General features: G+C 43.3%; 1 protein-coding gene across 9 annotated transcripts in view; it reads right to left on the reverse strand.

The window, feature by feature from the left end:
• The window catches only part of PHLDB1 (pleckstrin homology like domain family B member 1), a 283627-nt gene that overhangs the window by 163916 nt on the left and 99066 nt on the right, over positions 1-20645 (reverse strand). For 4 of the 9 annotated variants that reach the window (XM_069741029.1, XM_069741031.1, XM_069741027.1 and 1 more), the window contains exon 1: positions 8968-9107. The exons of 2 other annotated variants lie outside the window; for them this stretch is intronic. In XM_069741029.1, coding sequence (XP_069597130.1) covers positions 8968-9051 — 84 coding nt within the window. In that variant the 5' untranslated portion in view covers positions 9052-9107. Of the gene's footprint in view, positions 1-8967; positions 9108-20645 lie in introns of those variants that run through there. 3 more of the 9 variants (XM_069741040.1, XM_069741028.1, XM_069741033.1) reach the window with 2 other exon arrangements.

Consider the following 20645-nt stretch of genomic DNA (forward strand, 5'->3'; position numbering starts at 1 on the left):
ATACGGCAGAGAAATAAAGGTATAGTACAATGCCAAAGATTTCACTTACTTCTTACATTACATGAGTGATATCTATTGTAAATTATACAATAGCTCAGAAACTGGTGAATCTTCGCAGTACACAGTGCTGCCTTGGGGGGTATTCAAAAGTTTATATTTTAGACCGGACAGTATAGTCTTCCATACAGTATAATGGACCCCATATATTGCTCCATTCAGTATAATAGGCCCCATATATTGCTCCATTCAGTATAATGGGCCCCATATATTGCTCCATTCAGTATAATGGGTCTCATATACTGCTCCATACAGAATCATGAGCCTCATATAATGCTTCATACAGAATAATGAGCCCCATATATTGCTTCATTCAGTATAATGGGCCCCATGTATTGCTCCATTCACTATAATGGGCCCCCATATATTGCTTCATTCAGTATAATGGGCTCCATATATTGCTCCATTCAGTATAATGGGTCTCATATATTGCTCCATACAGAATCATGAGCCTCATATAATGCTTCATACAGAATAATGAGCCCCATATATTGCTCAATTCAGTATAATGTGCCCCATATAATGCTCAATACAGTTTAATGGGCCTCATATATTGCTCCATACAAAATGATGGGCCCCATATATTACTCCATACAGAATACTGGGCCCCGTATATTGCTCTATTCAGTATAAAGGGCCCCATATATTGCTCATACAGTATAATGAGCCCCATATATTACACCATACAGAATAATGGGCCCCATATAATGATCCATGCAAAATAAAGGACCCATATAATGATTCATACGGAATAATGAACCCCATATATTGCTCCATACAGAATAATGGACCCATATAATGATCCATACAGAATAATGGATCCAATGTATTGCTCCATACAGAATATTGGGCCTCATATAATGCTCCATACAGAATAATATAAACCATGTAATGCTCCTAATGGACCCCACATAATGCTCCATACAGAATGGACCCCATATAATACTGAGTACAGAATAATGGGCTCCATATAATGCACCATACAGAATGGACCCCATATAATGCCCCATACAGAATGGACCCCACATAATGCTGCATACAGAATGGGCACCATATAATGCTCCATATAGAATGGGCCTCATATAATGCTCCATATAGAATGGGCCCCATATAGGGCTCTATTTAATGCTCCATATAGAATGGGCTCCACATAATGCTCCACACAGAATGGCTTTCATATAATTCTCCATATAGAATGGGCTCCATATAATGCTCCATATATAAAAAATAAATAATTAAATACTCACCTCGCCTCGTTCCTTTCTGGCCGCAGGTCCGGTCTCCTCAGAGACGTGTCATGACTCGCTGCATTGCTGAGCGCAGAGGTTGCGCTATAGTGACTTCATCATGCCCTCTGCCCTGAGATGTCAGTCAGAAATTGCGGAAGAGATTGGACCTGTGGCTAGAGTAGCGGGGAGTGAGGAGAGGTACGTACTTCAAACTGTTTAAAGCATGGGGGAGGGGGCTCCATAGCAAGTGGATCCCACGATTGCCCCGGCACAATTGGCGTATCACATGAGATGCACCTCTGGCGCTTTGCCCAGCTCTTTTCAATTGCCCTGGTACAGAGCTGCTGGGTCTCAATGATGAGCGTTGTCTTGAATACCCGGATGTACACAAATAAAGTACAGTCCTCAAAAAAATAAAGGGAACACTTAAACAACCGAATATAACTCCAAGTAAATCAAACTTCTGTGATATCAAACTGTCCACTTAGGAAGCAACACTGTTTGACAATCAATTTCACATGCTGTTGTGCAAATGGATTAGACAACAGATGGAAATTATTGGCAATTATCAAGACACACTCAATAAAGGAGTAGTTCTGCAGGTGGGGACCACAGACCACATCTCAGTACCAATGCTTTCTTGCTGATGTTTTGGTCACTTATGAATGTTGGTTGTGCTTTCACACTCGTGGTAGCATGAGACAGACTCTACAACCCACACAAGTGGCTCAGGTAGTGCAGCTCATCCAGGATGGCACATCAATGCGAGCTGTGGCAAAAAGGCTGGCTGTGTCTGTCAGTGTAGTGTTCAGAGGCTGGAGGCGCTACCAGGAGACAGTCCAGTACACCAGGAGAGGTGGAGGGGACCGTAGGAGGGCAACAACCCAGCAGCAGGCCACAAATGTGCATATGTCTGCACAAACAGTTAGAAACTGACCCCATGAGGATGGTCTGAGTGCCCGATGTTCACAGATGGGGGTTGTGCTCACAGCCCAACACCATGCAGGATGCTTGGAATTTGCCACAGAACACCAGGATTGGCAAATTTGCCACTGGTGCCCTGTGCTCTTCACAGATGAAAGCAGGTTCACACTGAGCAGATGTGACAGACGTGACAGAGTCTGAAGATGCCGTGGAGAGCGATCTGCTGCCTGCAACATCCTTCAGCATGAGCAGTTTGGCAGTGGGTCAATAATGGTGTGGGGTGGCATTTCTTTGGAGTGCATGTGCTCACCAGAGGTAGCCTGACTGCCATTAGGTACTAAGATGAGATCCTCAGACCCCTTGTAAGACCATATGCTGGTGCGGTTGGCCCTGGGTTCTTCTTAATGCAGGACAATGCCAGACCTCATGTGGCTGGAGGGAGTGTGTCAGTAGTTCCTACAAGATGAAGGCATTGAAGCTAAGGACTGGCCCACCCATTCCCCAGACCTGAATCCAATTGAACACATCTGGGACATCATGTCTCGCACCATCCACCAATGTCACGTTGCACCACATACTGTCCAGGGGTTAGTTAATGCGTTAGTCCACGTCTGGGAGGAGATCCCTCAGGAAACCATCCGCCGCCTCATCAGGAGCATGCTCAGGCATTGTAGGGAGGTCATACAGGCACGTGGAGGCCACACACACTACTGGGCATCATTTCCTTGTCTTGAGGCATTTCCACTGAAGTTGGATCAGCCTGTAACTTAATTTTCCACTTTGATTTTGAGCATCATTCCAACCCCAGACCTCTATGGGATATTAGTTGTGATTTACATTGATAATTTTTAGGATTCAATGTTATATCTAGGATGTGGAGTTTTAGTGTTCCCTTTATTTTTTTGAGCAGTGTATATTTTAAAGTGCCTGGTGAGCAGAAGTAAAATAAGGGGGCAGCGTGTCTCAATCTGGGGCCCTCCTCTTTGCTTCTGCTCACCGGGCCCCTTATACCAGTAAGGGCAGAAGTGCTCTGATGGCGGCCCTGCCCGGCACCTGTGAATAATTATCACTTTTCTGTTATTCACAGCTAGTGGAGCCAGATTTGGGAAATGTGGACTACGGCGCAGCATCATGGCACCATTTTGGATAATAAATTGATGAATGAGGGAGTGTCTCTTGTGTTTACTTCTGTCTTTTTTTGTTTTTTTTTCAGGTATCGTTTTCTGGACTAATTCGGATTTGGGGGATTACGGTACTTCGGACTTGCATGTGATTTTTTTTCATTGGTGAACGATGGATAGTTTTACTGATCATGGGCATGCAGAATTAGGCATCTGTAAAGATCAACAGATAACCTGATTCCTGATTCTCCCATTGCATTCTACATGGTTAGAGCATTTCATGGATTGATTTTCTGATCTCTAAGTTTATAGCTACAAACCCAACAACATACAAAATGATATTCCATCCACTTCTATCCAACCCAACCTAGCCCAACCTTATCCTACACCAGAAAACAAGGAACAAAAAGATAATAATGGTGGAGAAGAGAGGAAGCCTGCAGTATTGTGTTACACAGAGGTCACCTGGGGTTTTCCTGCTATGTGGCATGGATCAGGCCACATAGCATACAGCGTGTCGGCACCTCAGATTCCACTGGACACATGCCATTCACTTTACACACGCCATTCACTTTATCTTTTTTACTACTATTAATTGCTACAGGGATTTATGCAGAATTGTCTTCTTATATTCCCCCCAGCAGTACAGAAATACTACAACAAACATAGCTCTCAACCTCTTTGGATCCAGTGGGACGTTTCTGATTTTGGGGACCTGTCCCACTGACCCACGAGGTCTGTCCCAAAGTCAACTGCATCTATGTACACAGGACTGAAGATAATGCCAGGACGTATTAGTCACGTGACCTTTTCAAGTCATGTGACTAGGCAGCAGAGAAGAGCAGGACACAGACAAGAGTGGGTGTGTTATCGTACAGCAGAGTTGTGTGTGTTTTGGTGTAGCAGAGTTGTTGGTGTCTGGGCACCTGCTCGCAGCCGAATGCAGCGGGGAGAAAATTATCTTCATTATCTCCGCTGGCATTCGGTATTCAGTCATGGAGGTGGTGCTGGTTCAGCCACCACTCTGAGTATACAGAGCGGCCTCGGTACCCGTGCCCCCGGCCATGACTGACACTGGCTCTACATTGTAGAAAAGTGCAGGAGCGTTGAACTCTGATATATATCATCCAACAATGATGTAAAAGTACAAAGGCAACTATAGATGGAAGGGGACATAATCGGTCAGGCAGGGTACAGCACAGGAGAAGATAGGGCACAGAAGTATAAGGAGATATTTACACTTAGATTGGCTTCATGATCATTCACAGAGGTGGACTAGTCAGGAGCACACAGAAGGGTGCAAGGTGTCTGCAGCACTGAGGAGAAGCAGTGTGCTGCTGGAAAATGTAGGTGCAGTGGATGAGAAGAAGATCACCCATTCCACTATGTGAAGCTGAATGTACACAACAGCAGATAGAGATTAAAAAAAACACACAAAGTTACAAAAAATAAAGTTTATGGCTTTATCTATATACTAACAATAAGTATACATTTAATGTTAGGAGTCGAGTTTCCTCTGCTGCACAGGGGGAATCTCGATCCATCTCCGCTGCGGTCTCCCATTCTCCTCCAGCCGCAGTGGAGCCTGCTCAGCAGGTACGTCGATCCCAGCGTCTCGCTCAGTCTGACTCTGTGAGAAGAGTTACTGCTGCTTCTCCAGCTTCTGCCTGTAAAGCCTATACTGGTCAGCAGCGAGTGGACTTCTCTGGGACTAAGTCCTTGTCTGCGCACACTGAGCATGCCCAGGGCAAGATCTCCCGTTGGAGATCGAGGGTCATGTGCTCAGACTCTGTAGCGCATTCTATTGGTCCTCTTGGCAGGTCTTGGAAGGGCAAAGTTTCTGTGGCCGCTTCCTGTTCTGCAACTATATATACTGCGCATGACCGCACGGCCATGCGCTAGTGTACAATTTAATACGTGTGTTTGTTGTGAGTGCAAGTCGTTCTTTAAATACCCCTACCCTATTGTATGATTGTTCGCGTATGGAGTATGGCTGCTATCTAGCGCCCGACTTATCACTCAACGTGTCACACACGTGTCAGCGTCTACTGCTGTGACCGCCAGTGCGGTGCCACGCGCCAGTGTGCGCTTCCTGACCCACGTCTGGGTGCTTAGTGGTGCCTGCCAGCACGGCACAGTTCGCACTTCGGTGCCTTAATTATATAATTCCTTTCACACCCAGTAGCGGTGTAGTGCCAGCAAGGGTCTAATCGGACTACAATCCCTGTTGGGGTTTAGTTCGCTGACCACTTGCTCGCGCTCTATGTGCGGTACCGCGGTCCTGTGACGCAACAGGATCGCTTTCTTCACGCTGGGTGAGGTTTAACCCACGCGTGTATACTTTTGAATACCGCCATATTGTCTGTCATTTCCTAGCAGCAGGTCTCACCTGCACGGTGGACCCCGGACTGCGAACGCATCTATATCATCTCTCTTGGTGCGTTCCACCAGTCCTAACATTTACTTTGCTTTGTGAAAAATAATGCAATTGTGGGAATAACTCTTTATCATGGCTCAGTAGTAATTCACTTACATCAAGCATTTGTGCTAACTTTTCATTGAGCTTTGCTGGTTTCTTGATATTTTAAATGTATTACTAACTTTGCAATAGTAAAAAGTGAAGTTGGACTGGGTTGGACTTTAATAATAGCATCCTAGAAGTATGTGAGTGTATAATGCAGGCAGCACAGGGAGGAAATCTCACCCTTGTAAACACAGGAATGTGCTATGAGCAGGCTCCAAGGCCAGATTTCCTGCCACATGTCACAGACTGCAGATGACATCCTCTGTGTTACTATATATACTGTAACACTTGAACCTGTGTCTGTGTTACCCTCTGCCAAATTACAAAATTATCTCCTTACTACCCCTGTTCATCTACAGTTCGCAAAGAAACGTTTAAGCAACTGTAACCCGAGTGACTCGAATGTATATTTCCTGTAGAATTGTCAGCTCCTCTATGTGGATACGTTATTGCCCAACAATAATCAGTCATCAGTGAATAATATTATCATGGAATAACGGAAAACATCTAAGTGACAAACCTAAAGAGGTTGTCCACTACTTTATCCTTGATGACTTGCCTTTAGGATAGGTCATCAAATGTCTGATCTTTCGGGGTCTGACACCCAACACCCCCGGCGATCAGTTGTTCGTGGTGTCGGTGGCCGATGTTCATTTGCGGAGCTGCTCTGCCTTCTGAAAGTGGTTGTGGCTACGTACCTATTGATTTTAATTGATGTGCAGTCCCAAGCCTCGGCCACTATAAGAAAGCGGAGAAGCCCCACATCTGCGTATTTCCGGTCGGCAGCTGATCGGCAGGGGTGCTGGGTGTCAGATCACAACAGACCAGATATTGATGACCAATACTAAGGATAGGCTAAAGTAGTGAGCAACCTATTTTAACACAGTTACATGCTATTTCTCCTGCACTTGCTAAACCTGAATTCTACATAGCCCAATCTCTGTACAAATCGGTTCTTAAGAAGGCTCAGATTATAGGGAAAAATGTTGGGAAGCTACAATATATTGTAAGGCAGACGTAACACATGACTCGTCTCAGCCTACGACCCTCGACCACTGTTTGTCATGGGTCTGTGAGTCAGTAGTCACAAAAATGACTTGCAAGCCGATGCTTATTAAGGGTTGTTGCACCATGGATGATACATTTCAGATATTGTATAGTAATAAGTGTTTGATCCTGTAACTACTAAATTAAAGGATTATTTTGGGGTATTCACACGTCAGAATTGTTGAGTAAATCATGCTTAGGCCTTGGTTCATCAAGCAGTTTTTGCCAATTTTCATGGATAAAGTTGCTGAAAATGTTGCAAAATATTTGCACAACTCAGAGTTTCATAAAAATATTGTGAATTCTAACATTTTAGGTCAACCCTGGTCAGCTCCACCAACTTTCTAAAAAGTGGACAGAGCTCGGACGAGAAGGGATGTGCCCAAACTTGTCATAATTTACATTACAGGAGAGGTGTAATAGGAATGGCATACGTCTCTGAAAATGCTGGAAGAAGCAATAAATCCATTCTTAATGCATGTGATGCATTTTATGCCTAGTGCTCTCTCCAGTAAGACTGGAGTACAGGACACCGGTCTTGTGGACTCAGGACCTGTTCTCTTCAGTAAAACTGGAGTACAGAACACCAGTCTTGTTGACTCAGCACCTGCTCTCTCCAGTAAGAATGGAGTACAGAACACCAGTCTTTTGGACTCAGGACTTGCTCTCTTCAGTAAGACTGGAGTACAGATCACCGCTCTTGTGGACTCAGGACCTGCTCTCTTCAGTAAGACTGGAGTACAGAACACAAGTCTTGTGGACTCAGGACCTGCTGTCTTCAGTAAGACTGGAGTACAGAACACCAGTCTCGTTGATTCAGCACCTGCTCTCTTCAGTAAGACTGGAGTACAGAATACCAGTCTCGTGGACTCAGGACCTGCTCTCTTCAGTAAGACTGGAGTACAGAACACCGGTCTTGTGGACTCAGGACTTGCTCTCTTCAGTAAGACTGGAGTACAGAACACCGGTCTTGTGGACTCAGGACGTGCTTTCTTCAGTAAGACTGGAGTACAGAGCACCGGTCTCGTGGGCTCAGGACCTGCTCTCTTCAGTAAGACTGGAGTACAGAACACGAGTCTACTTTCTTGACCTCTGAGCAATACGCATAGATACAGGGAAAATTATGTATGTATATGGTTACAAATATTTATTTTATTTGTTCTATGTATGTAAAGTAAAAGATAAGGCAAGTTTCCAAATTCAATGTTTATCCAGGCAAATCAGCTTGTCCTTAGGATAAGCCATTAATGTTATATTCCCGAGATCCCCAGTAACTGGCTGGAGAGAAGAAGGAATGATACACACAAATAACCCTTTTTAATAGCTTTCTTAAAAAAGGTAACATTATGTCACATAGGAACTTATATAATCAGATTTTTATTCTCTGTTCCAGTTTCATCCCATAATTAACAGTTAATTACAGAGCAATCTGAAGCTAGGCTGCAATTAGTATCACAAGTCAACTCTTTTATTGCAGGAAGCTGAAGCCCTTCTCACTAAGTGTGTCAAAGTATAGGGTTTCACTTCATCAAGCAGTATTAATTCACATGTACTGTATGTTTATCTGCCTCTTTCATCCTTAACAACCCCAGTAAATATACATCTTCAGAATAAAGAAAAACATATCAAGGTTGAGACCGGATCAGTTGCTTATAAGAAGTATACAATTTGTAGTTACAACATTCCTCGAATACATTTGTCTTAGTTTGGGCATAAAAGTATTTACGTAGTTACGGTACATCCTGAAACCCTTATCCACCTAAGAGGAAGAGAAGAAATTGCACATGGCGGGTAGAAGCCTTGATGGCGATTTTGGACACTCTGGAGCTCCAATCTATAGATCTAATTAGATGTATTCCAATACTTCTGTTACATTTAACCTCCACAGTGGACCAGTGATCATGGATGCAGTATATTACATCTGAATATTGAACACTGCAGCTATCATTGTGCTACCTAAATAAATCTCCTTGTAGAGTTTCTTAAACTGTTATGAGTCAACAGAATGTAAAACTATCGCTCCAAAAATAACATTTCAAAGAAGTTCATTTTGGGCTTTACTCACCTTATGTCCGGTGTCCTCCTGATGCCAGCAGGAAGGAATAACTCTACGGTATAGCTCAATCAATGAACCACAGCACTTTTCCATATCTCCCCCAGTGGGGCGTATAGTGATAATGGGCCTCTCAGCATACCTGTGGCCTTAGCCAGGGATCTGAGTTCAACTCGCAGTGCCGCAGTGACTGGCCGCAGTGACTGGCCGCAGGCCTCTCCCTGTGACTAGTACAGGATATGGATAAAGGAAGAGAGGGAGGAGAGGTCCATTGTATGTCCAGGAAATGCAGAATAGAGGAAAGAGAAAAAAACAAGCAATAGATTATGAAGCAATGGAAAGGATTTGAGAGGTACATGACACATGTATTTTACTTCAGAAACCGTAATAACATACAGTCATGGTTGAAAGTGTTGGCACCCTTGAAATTGTTCCAGAAAATTCAGTATTTCTCCCAGAAAATTATTGTATTTACACGTTTTGTTTTATGATATAACTGAAAACGCCAAACTGTGCCATAAAAAACAAGCACTAATATGGCTCATTTGGCAAAAATGTAAAAAGTAACAGCTCTCAGAATAGGAAGATACAAAAACAAATACATTTTGCTAAAATATTGTTTTAAGTGTGTAAAAATAGCAAATCATAAAAAACTATATAAATCTGGCATTGCTGTATACGTAGCGACCTAACGAACAAATCGGTCTGATCGCTTTTGCCGCATGGTGAACGGCGCAAAAAAAATGAAATAAAAACAATAACTGAATTGCTGGTTTTGTTTATTATGTATCTGAAAAATTTGAATAAAGAGCGATCAAAAAATATTATGTACCCCAAACTGGTAGAAAAAAATCTGCAGCTTGTCCCACAAAAAAATAAGCCCTCATACAGCTCTGTTTGCTAAAAAATAAAAAAGTTACAGCTCTCAGAATTTGCTGACAAAAACACCCCACTTTTGATAAAAAAACATTTATATTATGTGATAGCAGCAAAACCTAAAGAGCTATATAAATCTGGTATTGCTGTAATCGCACCAACCCGATGAATAAATCTGTCTCATCACTTATGCTGCACAGTGAGCTGCGTACTAATAAAAATAAGAACTATTCTTGTACTGCTGTCTATTTGTTCATTCTACCTCCCAAAAATCGTAATAAGGCTCGGCTCACATTTATCCTGTGCTGATCACTTACGTCAGGGTTTCCGTGTAAATTCCCCAATACCGTGATTCATACAAAACCCGGACAGAACCACTCACTTATGATGCAGATGGAGTCACTTTGGACTGGTCTGTGTTCCAGCGGTGAGCACCAGAGAAGACACCAAGCTTCTCCATCTGCCTGATAGTGGGTGGTTCCCTCGAGGGTTTCATTTGAATTGCAGTTTTGGGGGATTTACACGGAAACCCTCACATAAGTGCTCAGCATAGAACACAAGATAGTGATCCCAGCCTTATTCTGGAAGCAATCGAATAATATTATGTACCCCAAAATGTTAAAATGTTACCAATAAAATCCATAATTTATCCTGCACAAAACCAGCCCCCACTCAAATCCGTCATCCGTCACTAGAAATACAGGGGGTTCCCACGTTACTGGCAGAACAAAGACTCTGGAAAAGTGACATGGCTCCTGCCCCCTCAAATAAAATACAGGAAATTCTTGCTCCCAAGTCCAAATGCCCCCTCCTCTGCCCCACCATGCCTAAACCACAGTAAGAGGCCACATGTTTGGCATTTCTGTAATGGAGAGAAGGCACTTAACTTACGGGTGCGTATCGCCAGAAGCACGAGCTGGGTACAATGTGGCGCTACACTGTATGGGGGCACAATGTATGGGTACTAGAATAGCAGATTTGCAATTCTCCAGAATAAAGCACAGCATGGATGCTACAAAATGGTCACTGCAGCCGTAGAGGAATTCATTGAGAGGTGGAGTCACTTTTGTTGTTTTTTCTGCTGTTCTGGCACCTTTGGGGCTCCGCAAATGTCACCCGCAAACTATTCTAGCAAAATCTGTGCTCCAAAAGACAAATAGCGCTCCTTCCTTCTCAGCCCTGACGTGTGGCCTAAGTAATTTCTGACAATTTAAGGGGCATCACCGCATTCGGGAGAAATTGCACAAGAAATTGTAGGGTCTAGTTTCACCTATTAACCTTGTGTACCTGACAAATTTTCAGCAAATGCAAAATATGCAGTTTTACTACTATGCAAATTGCCTCTTCAGAGAAAAAGAGGACTTGAACTCGATAGCGCCACCTGTTGGAAGTAGCGATCCTACAAGTCACACTCAACCCTTGTAGGACTTGTAGGATCGCTACTTCCAACAGGTGGCGCTATAGAGTTCAAGTCCTCTTTTTCTCTGAAGAGGCAATTTATATATTACACTTCCCAGAAGAGCATTGCAGGGTGAATAAGCCTCCTTACCTTGACAAGCCAGAGCTGGTATGTCACTCTCCATAAGGAGAAACATTACCCTTTAGACCTCAGTTTTACTACTAAAATGTCATATTTCTACAACCCCTGGCAAAAATTATGTAATCACCGTCCTTGGAGGATGTTCATTCAGTTGTTTAATTTTGTAGAGAAAAAGCAGATCACAGACATGGCACAAACTAAAGTCATTTCACATGGCAACTTTCTGGCTTTAAGAAACACTAAACGAAATCAAGAACAAATAATATGGTAGTCAGTAATGGTTACTTTTTAACCCCTTCATGACCCAGCCTATTTTGACCTTAAAGACCTTGCCGATTTTTGCAATTCTGACCAGTGTCCCTTTATGAGGTAATAACTCAGGAACGCTTCAACGGATCCTAGCGGTTCTGAGATTGTTTTTTCGTGACATATTGGGCTTCATGTTAGTGGTAAATTTAGGTCAATAAATTATGCGTTTATTTGTTATTAAAAAAAATGGAAATTTGGCGAAAATTTTGAAAATTTCGCAATTTTCACATTTTGAATTTTTATTCTGTTAAACCAGAGAGATATGTGACACAAAATAGTTAATAAATAACATTTCCCACATGTTTACTTTACATCAGCACAATTTTGGAAACAAAATTTTTTTTTGTTAGGAAGTTATAAGGGTTAAAATTTGACCAGCGATTTGTCATTTTTACAACGAAATTTACAAAACCATTTTTTTTAGGGACCACCTCACATTTGAAGTCAGTTTGAGGGGTCTATATGGCTGAAAATACCCAAAAGTGACACCATTCTAAAAACTGCACCCCTCAAGGTACTCAAAACCACATTCAAGAAGTTTATTAACCCTTCAGGTGCTTCACAGCAGCAGAAGCAACATGGAAGGAAAAAATGAACATTTAACTTTTTAGTCACAAAAATTATCTTTTAGCAACAATTTTTTTATTTTCCCAATGGTAAAAGGAGAAACTGAACCACGAAAGTTGTTGTCCAATTTGTCCTGAGTACGCTGATACCTCATATGTGGGGGTAAACCACTGTTTGGGCGTACGGCAGGGCTTGGAAGGGAAGGAGCGCCATTTGACTTTTTGAATCAAAAATTGGCTCCACTCTTTAGCGGACACCATGTCACGTTTGGAGAGCCCCCGTGTGCCTAAAAATTGGAGCTCCCCCACAAGTGACCCCATTTTGGAAACTAGACATCCCAAGGAACTTATCTAGATGCATAGTGAGCACTTTGAACCCCCAGATGCTTCACAAATTGATCCGTAAAAATGAAAAAGTACTTTTTTTTCACAAAAAAATTCTTTTAGCCTCAATTTTTTCATTTTCACATGGGCAACAGGATAAAATGGATCCTAAAATGTGTTGGGAAATTTCTCCTGAGTACACCAATACCTCACATGTGGGGGAAAACCACTGTTTGGGCACATGGTAAGGCTCGGAAGGGAAGGAGCGCCATTTGACTTTTTGAATGAAAAATTATTTCCATCGTTAGCGGACACCATGTCGCGTTTGGATAGCTCCTGTGTGCCTAAACATTGGCGCTCCCCCACAAGTGACCCCATTTTGGAAACTAGACCCCCCAAGGAACTTATTTAGATGCCTAGTGAGCACTTTAAACCCTCAGGTGCTTCACAAATTGATCTGTAAAAATGAAAAAGTACTTTTTTTTCACAAAAAAATTCTTTTCGCCTCAATTTTTTCATTTTCACATGGGCAGTAGGATAAAATGGATCATAAAATTTGTTGGGCAATTTCTCCCGAGTACGTCGATACCTCATATGTGGGGGTAAACCACTGTTTGGGCACTCGGCAGGGCTCGGAAGGGAAGGCGCGCCATTTGACTTTTTGAATGGAAAATTAGCTCCAATTGTTAGCGGACACCATGTCGCGTTTGGAGAGCCCCTGTGTGCCTAAACATTGGAGCTCCCCCACAAGTGACCCCATTTTGGAAACTAGACCCCCCAAGGAACTTATCTAGATGCATATTGAGCACTTTAAACCCCCAGGTGCTTCACAGAAGTTTATAACGCAGAGCCATGAAAATAAAAAATAATTTTTCTTTCCTCAAAAATGATTTTTTAGCCTGGAATTTCCAATTTTGCCAAGGATAATAGGAGAAATTGGACCCCAAATATTGTTGTCCAGTTTGTCCTGAGTATGCTGATACCCCATATGTGGGGGTAAACCACTGTTTGGGCGCACGGCAGGGCTCGGAAGGGATGGCACGCCATTTGGCTTTTTAAATGGAAAATTAGCTCCAATCATTAGCGGACACCATGTCACGTTTGGAGAGCCCCTGTGTGCCTAAACATTGGAGATCCCCCAGAAATGACACCATTTTGGAAACTAGACCCCCAAAGGAACTAATCTAGATGTGTGGTGAGGACTTTGAACCCCCAAGTGCTTCACAGAAGTTTATAACGCAGAGCCATGAAAAAAAAAAAAATTATTTTCTCAAAAATGATCTTTTAGCCTGCAATTTTTTATTTTCCCAAGGGTAACAGGAGAAATTTGACCCCAAAAGTTGTTGTCCAGTTTCTCCTGAGTACGCTGATACCCCATATGTGGGGGTAAATCACTGTTTGGGCACATGCCGGGGCTCGGAAGTGAAGTAGTGACGTTTTGAAATGCAGACTTTGATGGAATGCTCTGTGGGCGTCACGTTGCGTTTGCAGAGCCCCTGATGTGGCTTAACAGTAGAAACCCCCCACAAGTGACCCCATTTTGGAAACTAGACCCCCAAAGGAACTTATCTAGATGTGTGGTGAGCACTTTGAACCCCCAAGCGCTTCATAGAAGTTTATAATGCAGAGCCGTGAAAATAATAAATACGTTTTCTTTCCTCAAAAATAATTATTTAGCCCAGAATTTTTTAATTTTCCCAAGGGTAACAGGAGAAATTTGACCCCAATATTTGTTGTCCAGTTTCTGCTGAGTACGGTGATACCCCATATGTGGGGGTAAACTACTGTTTGGGCACATGCCGGGGCTTGGAATTGAAGTAGTGACGTTTTGAAATGCAGACTTTGATGGAATGCTCTGCGGGCGTCACGTTGCGTTTGCAGAGCCCCTGGTGTGCCTAAACAGTAGAAACCCCCAGAAATTACACCATTTTAGAAACTAGACCCCCCAAGGAACTTATCTAGATATGTGTTGAGCACTTTGAACCCCCAAGTGCTTCACAGACGTTTACAACGCAGAGCCGTGAAAATAAAAAATCATTTTTCTTTCCTCAAAAATTATGTTTTAGCAAGCATTTTTTTAGATTCACAAGGGTAACAGGAGAAATTGGACCCCAGTAATTGTTGCGCAGTTTGTCTTGAGTATGCTGGTACCCCATATGTGGGGGTAAACCACTGTTTGGGCACACTTCAGGGCTCGGAAGTGAGGGAGCACCATTTGACTTTTTGAATACGAGATTGGCTGGAATCAATGGTGGCGCCATGTTGCGTTTGGAGACCCCTGATGTGCCTAAACAGTGGTAACCCCTCAATTCTACCTCCAACACTAACCCCAACACACCCCTAACCCTAATCCCAACTGTAGCCATAACCCTAATCACAACCCTAACTCCAACACACCCCTAACCCCAACACACCCCTAACCCTAACCACAATCTAATTCCAACCCTAACCCTAAGGCTATGTGCCAACGTTGCGGATTCGTGTGAGATATTTCCGCACCATTTTTGAAAAATCCGCGGGTAAAAGGCACTGCGTTTTACCTGCGGATTTTCAGCGGATTTCCAGTGTTTTTTGTGCGGATTTCACCTGCGGATTCCTATTGAGGAACAGGTGTAAAACGCTGCGGAATCCACACAAAGAATTGACATGCTGCGGAAAATACAACGCAGCGTTCCCGCGCGGTATTTTCCGCACCATGGGCACAGCGGATTTGGTTTTTCATATGTTTACATGGTACTGTAAACCTGATGGAACACTGCTGCGAATCCGCAGCCAAATCTGCACCGTGTGCACATAGCCTAATTCTAAAGGTATGTGCACACGCTGCGGAAAACGCTGCGGATCCGCAGCAGTTTCCCATGAGTTTACAGTTCAATGTAAACCTATGGGAAACAAAAATCGCTGTACACATGCTGCGGAAAAACTGCACGGAAACGCAGCGGTTTACATTCCGCAGCATGTCACTTCTTTGTGCGGATTCCGCAGCGGTTTTACAACTGCTCCAATATAAAATCGCAGTTGTAAAACCGCAGTGAAATGCGCAGAAAAAAACGCGGTAAATCCGCCATAAATCCGCAGCGGTTTAGCACTGCGGATTTATCAAATCCGCAGCGGAAAAATCCGCAGAGGACCAGAATACGTGTGCACATACCGAAACCCTAACCCTAGCCCTAACCCTACCCCTAACCCTAGCCCTAACCCTAGCCCTAACCCTAGCCCTAACCCTAGCCCTAACCCTAACCCTAGCCCTAACCCTAACCCTAGCCCTAACCCTAGCCCTAACCCTAGCCCTAACCCTAACCCTACCCCTAACCCTACCCCTAACCCTAACCCTATTCTAACATTAGTGGAAAAAAAAATTTCTTTATTTTTTTATTGTCCCTACCTATGGGGGTGACAAAGGGGGGGGGTCATTTATTATTTTTTTTATTTTGATCACTGAGATAGATTATATCTCAGTGATCAAAATGCACTTTGGAACGAATCTGCCGGCCGGCAGATTCGGCGGGCGCACTGCGCATGCGCCCGCCATTTTGGAAGATGGCGGCGCCCAGGGAGAAGACGGACGGGACCCCGGCTGGATCGGTAAGTATGACGGGGGGGGGATCGGAGCACGGGGGGGGGGAATCGGAGCGCGGGAGGGGTGGAACGGAGCACGGGGGGCGTGGAACGGAGCACGGGGGGGCTGGAATGGAGCACGGGGGGGTGGAACGGAGCACCGGGGGGGTGGATCGGAGTGCAGGGGGGGTGATTGGAGCACGGGGGGGTGATTGGAGCACGGGGGGAGCGGACAAGAGCACGGGGGGGAGCGGAGCACAGGATGGAGGGGAGCCGGAGCAGTGTACCGGCCAGATCGGGGGGCTGGGGGGGCGATCGGTGGGGTGGGGTGGGGGCACATTAGTATTTCCAGCCATGGCCGATGATATTTCAGCATCGGCCATGGCTGGATTGTAATATTTCACCCGTTATAATAGGTGAAATATTACAAATCGCTCTGATTGGCAGTTTCACTTTCAACAGCCAATCAGAGCGATCGTAGCCACGAGGGGGTGAAGCCACCCCCCCTGGGCTAAACTACCACTCCCCCTGTCCCTGCAGGCCGGGTGAAATTGGAGTTAACCCTTTCACCCGGCCTGCAGGGACGCGATCTTTCCCTGACGCCGCATAGGCGTCATGGGTCGGATTGGCACCGACTTTCATGACGCCTACGTGGCGTCATGGGTCGGGAAGGGGTTAAACAAGCATAAGGAAAAAATTATGGAATCACTCAATTCTGAGGAAAACATTATGGAATCATGAAAAACAAACAAACAAAAAAACACTCCAACACATCACTAGTATTTTGTTGCACCACCTCTGGCTTTTATAGCAGCTTGCAGTCTCTGAGGCATGGACTTAATGAGTGTCACACAGGACTCTTCATCAATCTGGCTCCAACTTTCTCTGGTTGCTGTTGCCACATCAGCTTTGCAGGTTGGAGCCTCGTCATGGACAATTTTCTTCAACTTCCACCAAAGATTTTCAATGTGATTGAGATCCGGACTATTTGCAGGCCATGACATTGACCTTATGTGTCTTTTTTCAAGGAATGTTTTCACAGTTTTTGCTCTATGGCAGGATGCATTATCATCTTGAAAAATGATTTCATCATCTCCAAACATCCTTTCAATTGATGGGATAAGAAAAGTGTCCAAAATATCAACATAAACTTGTGCATGTATTGAAGATGTAATGACAGCCATCTCCCCAGTGCCTTTACCTGACATGCAGCCCCATATCATCAATGACTGTGGAAATTTGCATGTTCTCTTCAGGCAATCATCTTTATAAATCTGATTGGAATGGCACAAAACAAACGTTCCAACATCATCACCTTGCCCAATGCAGATTCGTGATTCATCACTGAATATGACTTTCATCCAGTCATCCACAGTCCACGATTGCTTTACCTTAACCCATTGTAACCTTTGTTTTTTCTGTTTAGGTGTTAATGATGGCTTTCATTTAACTTTTCTGTACGTAAATTCCATTTCCTTTAGGCGGTTACTTACAGTTCGGTCACAGACATTGACTTAAGTTTCCACCCATTCGTTCCTCATTTGTTTTGTTGTGCATTTCCTGTTTTGGAGACATATTGCGTTATGTTTACGGTCTTGACCCTTTGATGTCTTCCTTGGTCTACCAGTATGTTTGCCTTTAACAACCTTCCCATGTTGTTTGTATTTGGTCCAGATTTTAGACACAGCTGACTGTGAACAACCAACATCTTTTGCAACATTGCGCGATGATTTACACTCTTTTAAGAGTTTGAAAATCCTTTCCTTTGTTTCAATTGACATCTCTCGTGTTGGAGCCATGATTCCTGTCAGTCCACTTGGTGCAACAGCTCTCCAAGGTGTGATCACTCCTTTTTAGTCCTTTTTAGATGCAGACTAATGAGCAGATCTAACTTGATGCAGGTGTTATTTTTGGGTATGAAAATTTACAGGGTGATTCCATAATTTTTTCCTCAGAATTGAGTGATTCCATAATTTTTACCCTATGCTTGGTTAAAAAAAAGTAACCATTACTGATTACATTTTTTGTTCTTAATTTCTTTTAGTGTTTCTTAAAGCCAGAAAGTTGCCATTTGAAATGACTTTAGGTTTGTGCCATGTCTGTGATCTGATTTTTTTCTACAAAATTAAACAACTGAATGAACATCCTCCAAGGCCGGTGATTCCATAATTTTTGCCAGGGGTTGTATGTCTCAATGTGATAAAATTCTGTGAGGCACCTATGGGTTCAAAATACTCACTAATCCCCTAAATGAATTCCTTGAGTGGTCTAGTTTCCAAAATGAGGTCACTTGTGGGGGATTTCTGCTATTTTCACATGTCAGGGACTCTTCAATTGCAACGTAGCATTCACAATCTATCTCGGGCAAATAGCGCTCCTGCCTATTCTAGCCTTGCCATGTGCCCAAACAGAAGTTTATGACCACATATGGGGTATAATCGTGTTTGGGACAAATTGTACAACAAATTATGGGGTCTGCTTTCTGCTATTATCCATTGTGAAAATGACAAACTTGGGGCTAAAGCAACATTTTCATGAAAAAAATGAAAATTTTAAATATGAAAAGCTAATTTGATCAAATTCTGTGTAGTACCTGTGAGTTAAAAATATTCAATGTACCCCAGGATAAAATCCTTGAGGGGTGTAGTTTCCAAAATGGGGTCACTTGAGGTGGGTTTTCACTGATTAGGTACACCAGGGGCTCTACAAACGCAACACAACATCTGCAGACCATTCCATCAAAGTCTGCATTCCAAAACGTCACTCCTTCCTTTCCGAGCCCTGCCGTGCGCCCAAACAGTGGTTTTCCTCCACATATGAGTTATTGGCTAACTCAGGAGAAATTGCACAAAAACTTTTTTGGTCCGTTTTCTCCTGTTACCTATATCAGGGGGTCTCCAAACGCGACATGGTGTCTGCTCTCGATTCCAGTCATTTTGCATTCAAAAAGTCAAATGGTGCTCCTACCCTTCCGAGGCCTGCTGTGAGCCCAAATAGTAGTATTCCCTCACATATGTGATAGCGACGTACTCAGTAGAAAATATACAACAACTTTTGGGGTCCATTTTCTCCTGTTACCATTGCAAATTTTTTTTAAAAAGTTGGCTTAAAAGTACATATTTGTTGGTAGAATGTGTTTTTTTTTATTTTCACAGCTCTACATTATAAACTTCTGTGAAGCACCTGTGGGTTCCATGTGCTCAGTACACATCTAGATAAGTTCCCTAAGGAGTCTAGTTTCCAAAATGGTGTCACTTGTGGGGGTTTCCACTGTTTAGGCATATCAAGGGCTCTTCGAACATGACATGGCGTCCACTCTCGATTCCAGATGTTTTTGCGCTCAAAAAGTCAAACAGTGCTACTTCCCTTCCGAGCTCTGCTGTGTGCCCAAACAGTGGTTCTCCCCCACATATGGGGTATCTGCATACTAAGGAGAAATTGCAAATTTTAGGGTCCATTTTCTCCTGATACCCTTGTGAAAATAACAAATTTGGAGTTAAAGTAAATTTAAAAAAAAAAAAAGTTAAATGTTCATTTTGTCTTTCCACATTGCTTTAGCTCCTGTGAAGCACCAGAAGGGTTAATAAAGTTATTGAATGTGGTTTTGAGTTTTTAGAATGGTGTCACTTTTGGGTACATTGTCATATACAGGTCCTTCTCAAAAAATTAGCATATAGTGTTAAATTTCATTATTTACCATAATGTAATGATTACAATTAAACTTTCATATATTATAGATTCATTATCCACCAACTGAAATTTGTCAGGTCTTTTATTGTTTTAATACTGATGATTTTGGCATACAACTCCTGATAACCCAAAAAACCTGTCTCAATAAATTAGCATATTTCACCCATCCAATCAAATAAAAGTGTTTTTTAATAACAAACAAAAAAACCAACAAATAATAATGTTCAGTTATGCACTCAATACTTGGTCGGGAATCCTTTGGCAGAAATGACTGCTTCAATGTGGCGTGGCATGGAGGCAATCAGCCTGTGACACTGCTGAGATGTTATGGAGGCCCAGGATGCTTCAATAGCGGCCTTAAGCTCATCCAAAGTGTTGGGTCTTGCGTCTCTCAACTTTCTCTTCACAATATCCCACAGATTCTCTATGGGGTTCAGGTCAGGAGAGTTGGCAGGCCAATTGAGCACAGTAATACCATGGTCAGTAAACCATTTACCAGTGGTTTTGGCACTGTGAGCAGGTGCCAGGTCGTGCTGAAAAATGAAATCTTCATCTCCATAAAGCATTTCAGCGGATGGAAGCATGAAGTGCTCCAAAATCTCCTGATAGCTAGCTGCATTGACCCTGCCCTTGATGAAACACAGTGGACCAACACCAGCAGCTGACATGGCACCCCACACCATCACTGACTGTGGGTACTTGACACTGGACTTCAGGCATTTTGGCATTTCCTTCTCCCCAGTCTTCCTCCAGACTCTGGCACCTTGATTTCCGAATGACATGCAAAATTTGCTTTCATCAGAAAAAAGTACTTGGGACCACTTAGT

This window comes from Ranitomeya imitator, chromosome 10, assembly GCF_032444005.1.
Source record: "Ranitomeya imitator isolate aRanImi1 chromosome 10, aRanImi1.pri, whole genome shotgun sequence".
NCBI lineage: Eukaryota > Metazoa > Chordata > Amphibia > Anura > Dendrobatidae > Ranitomeya > Ranitomeya imitator.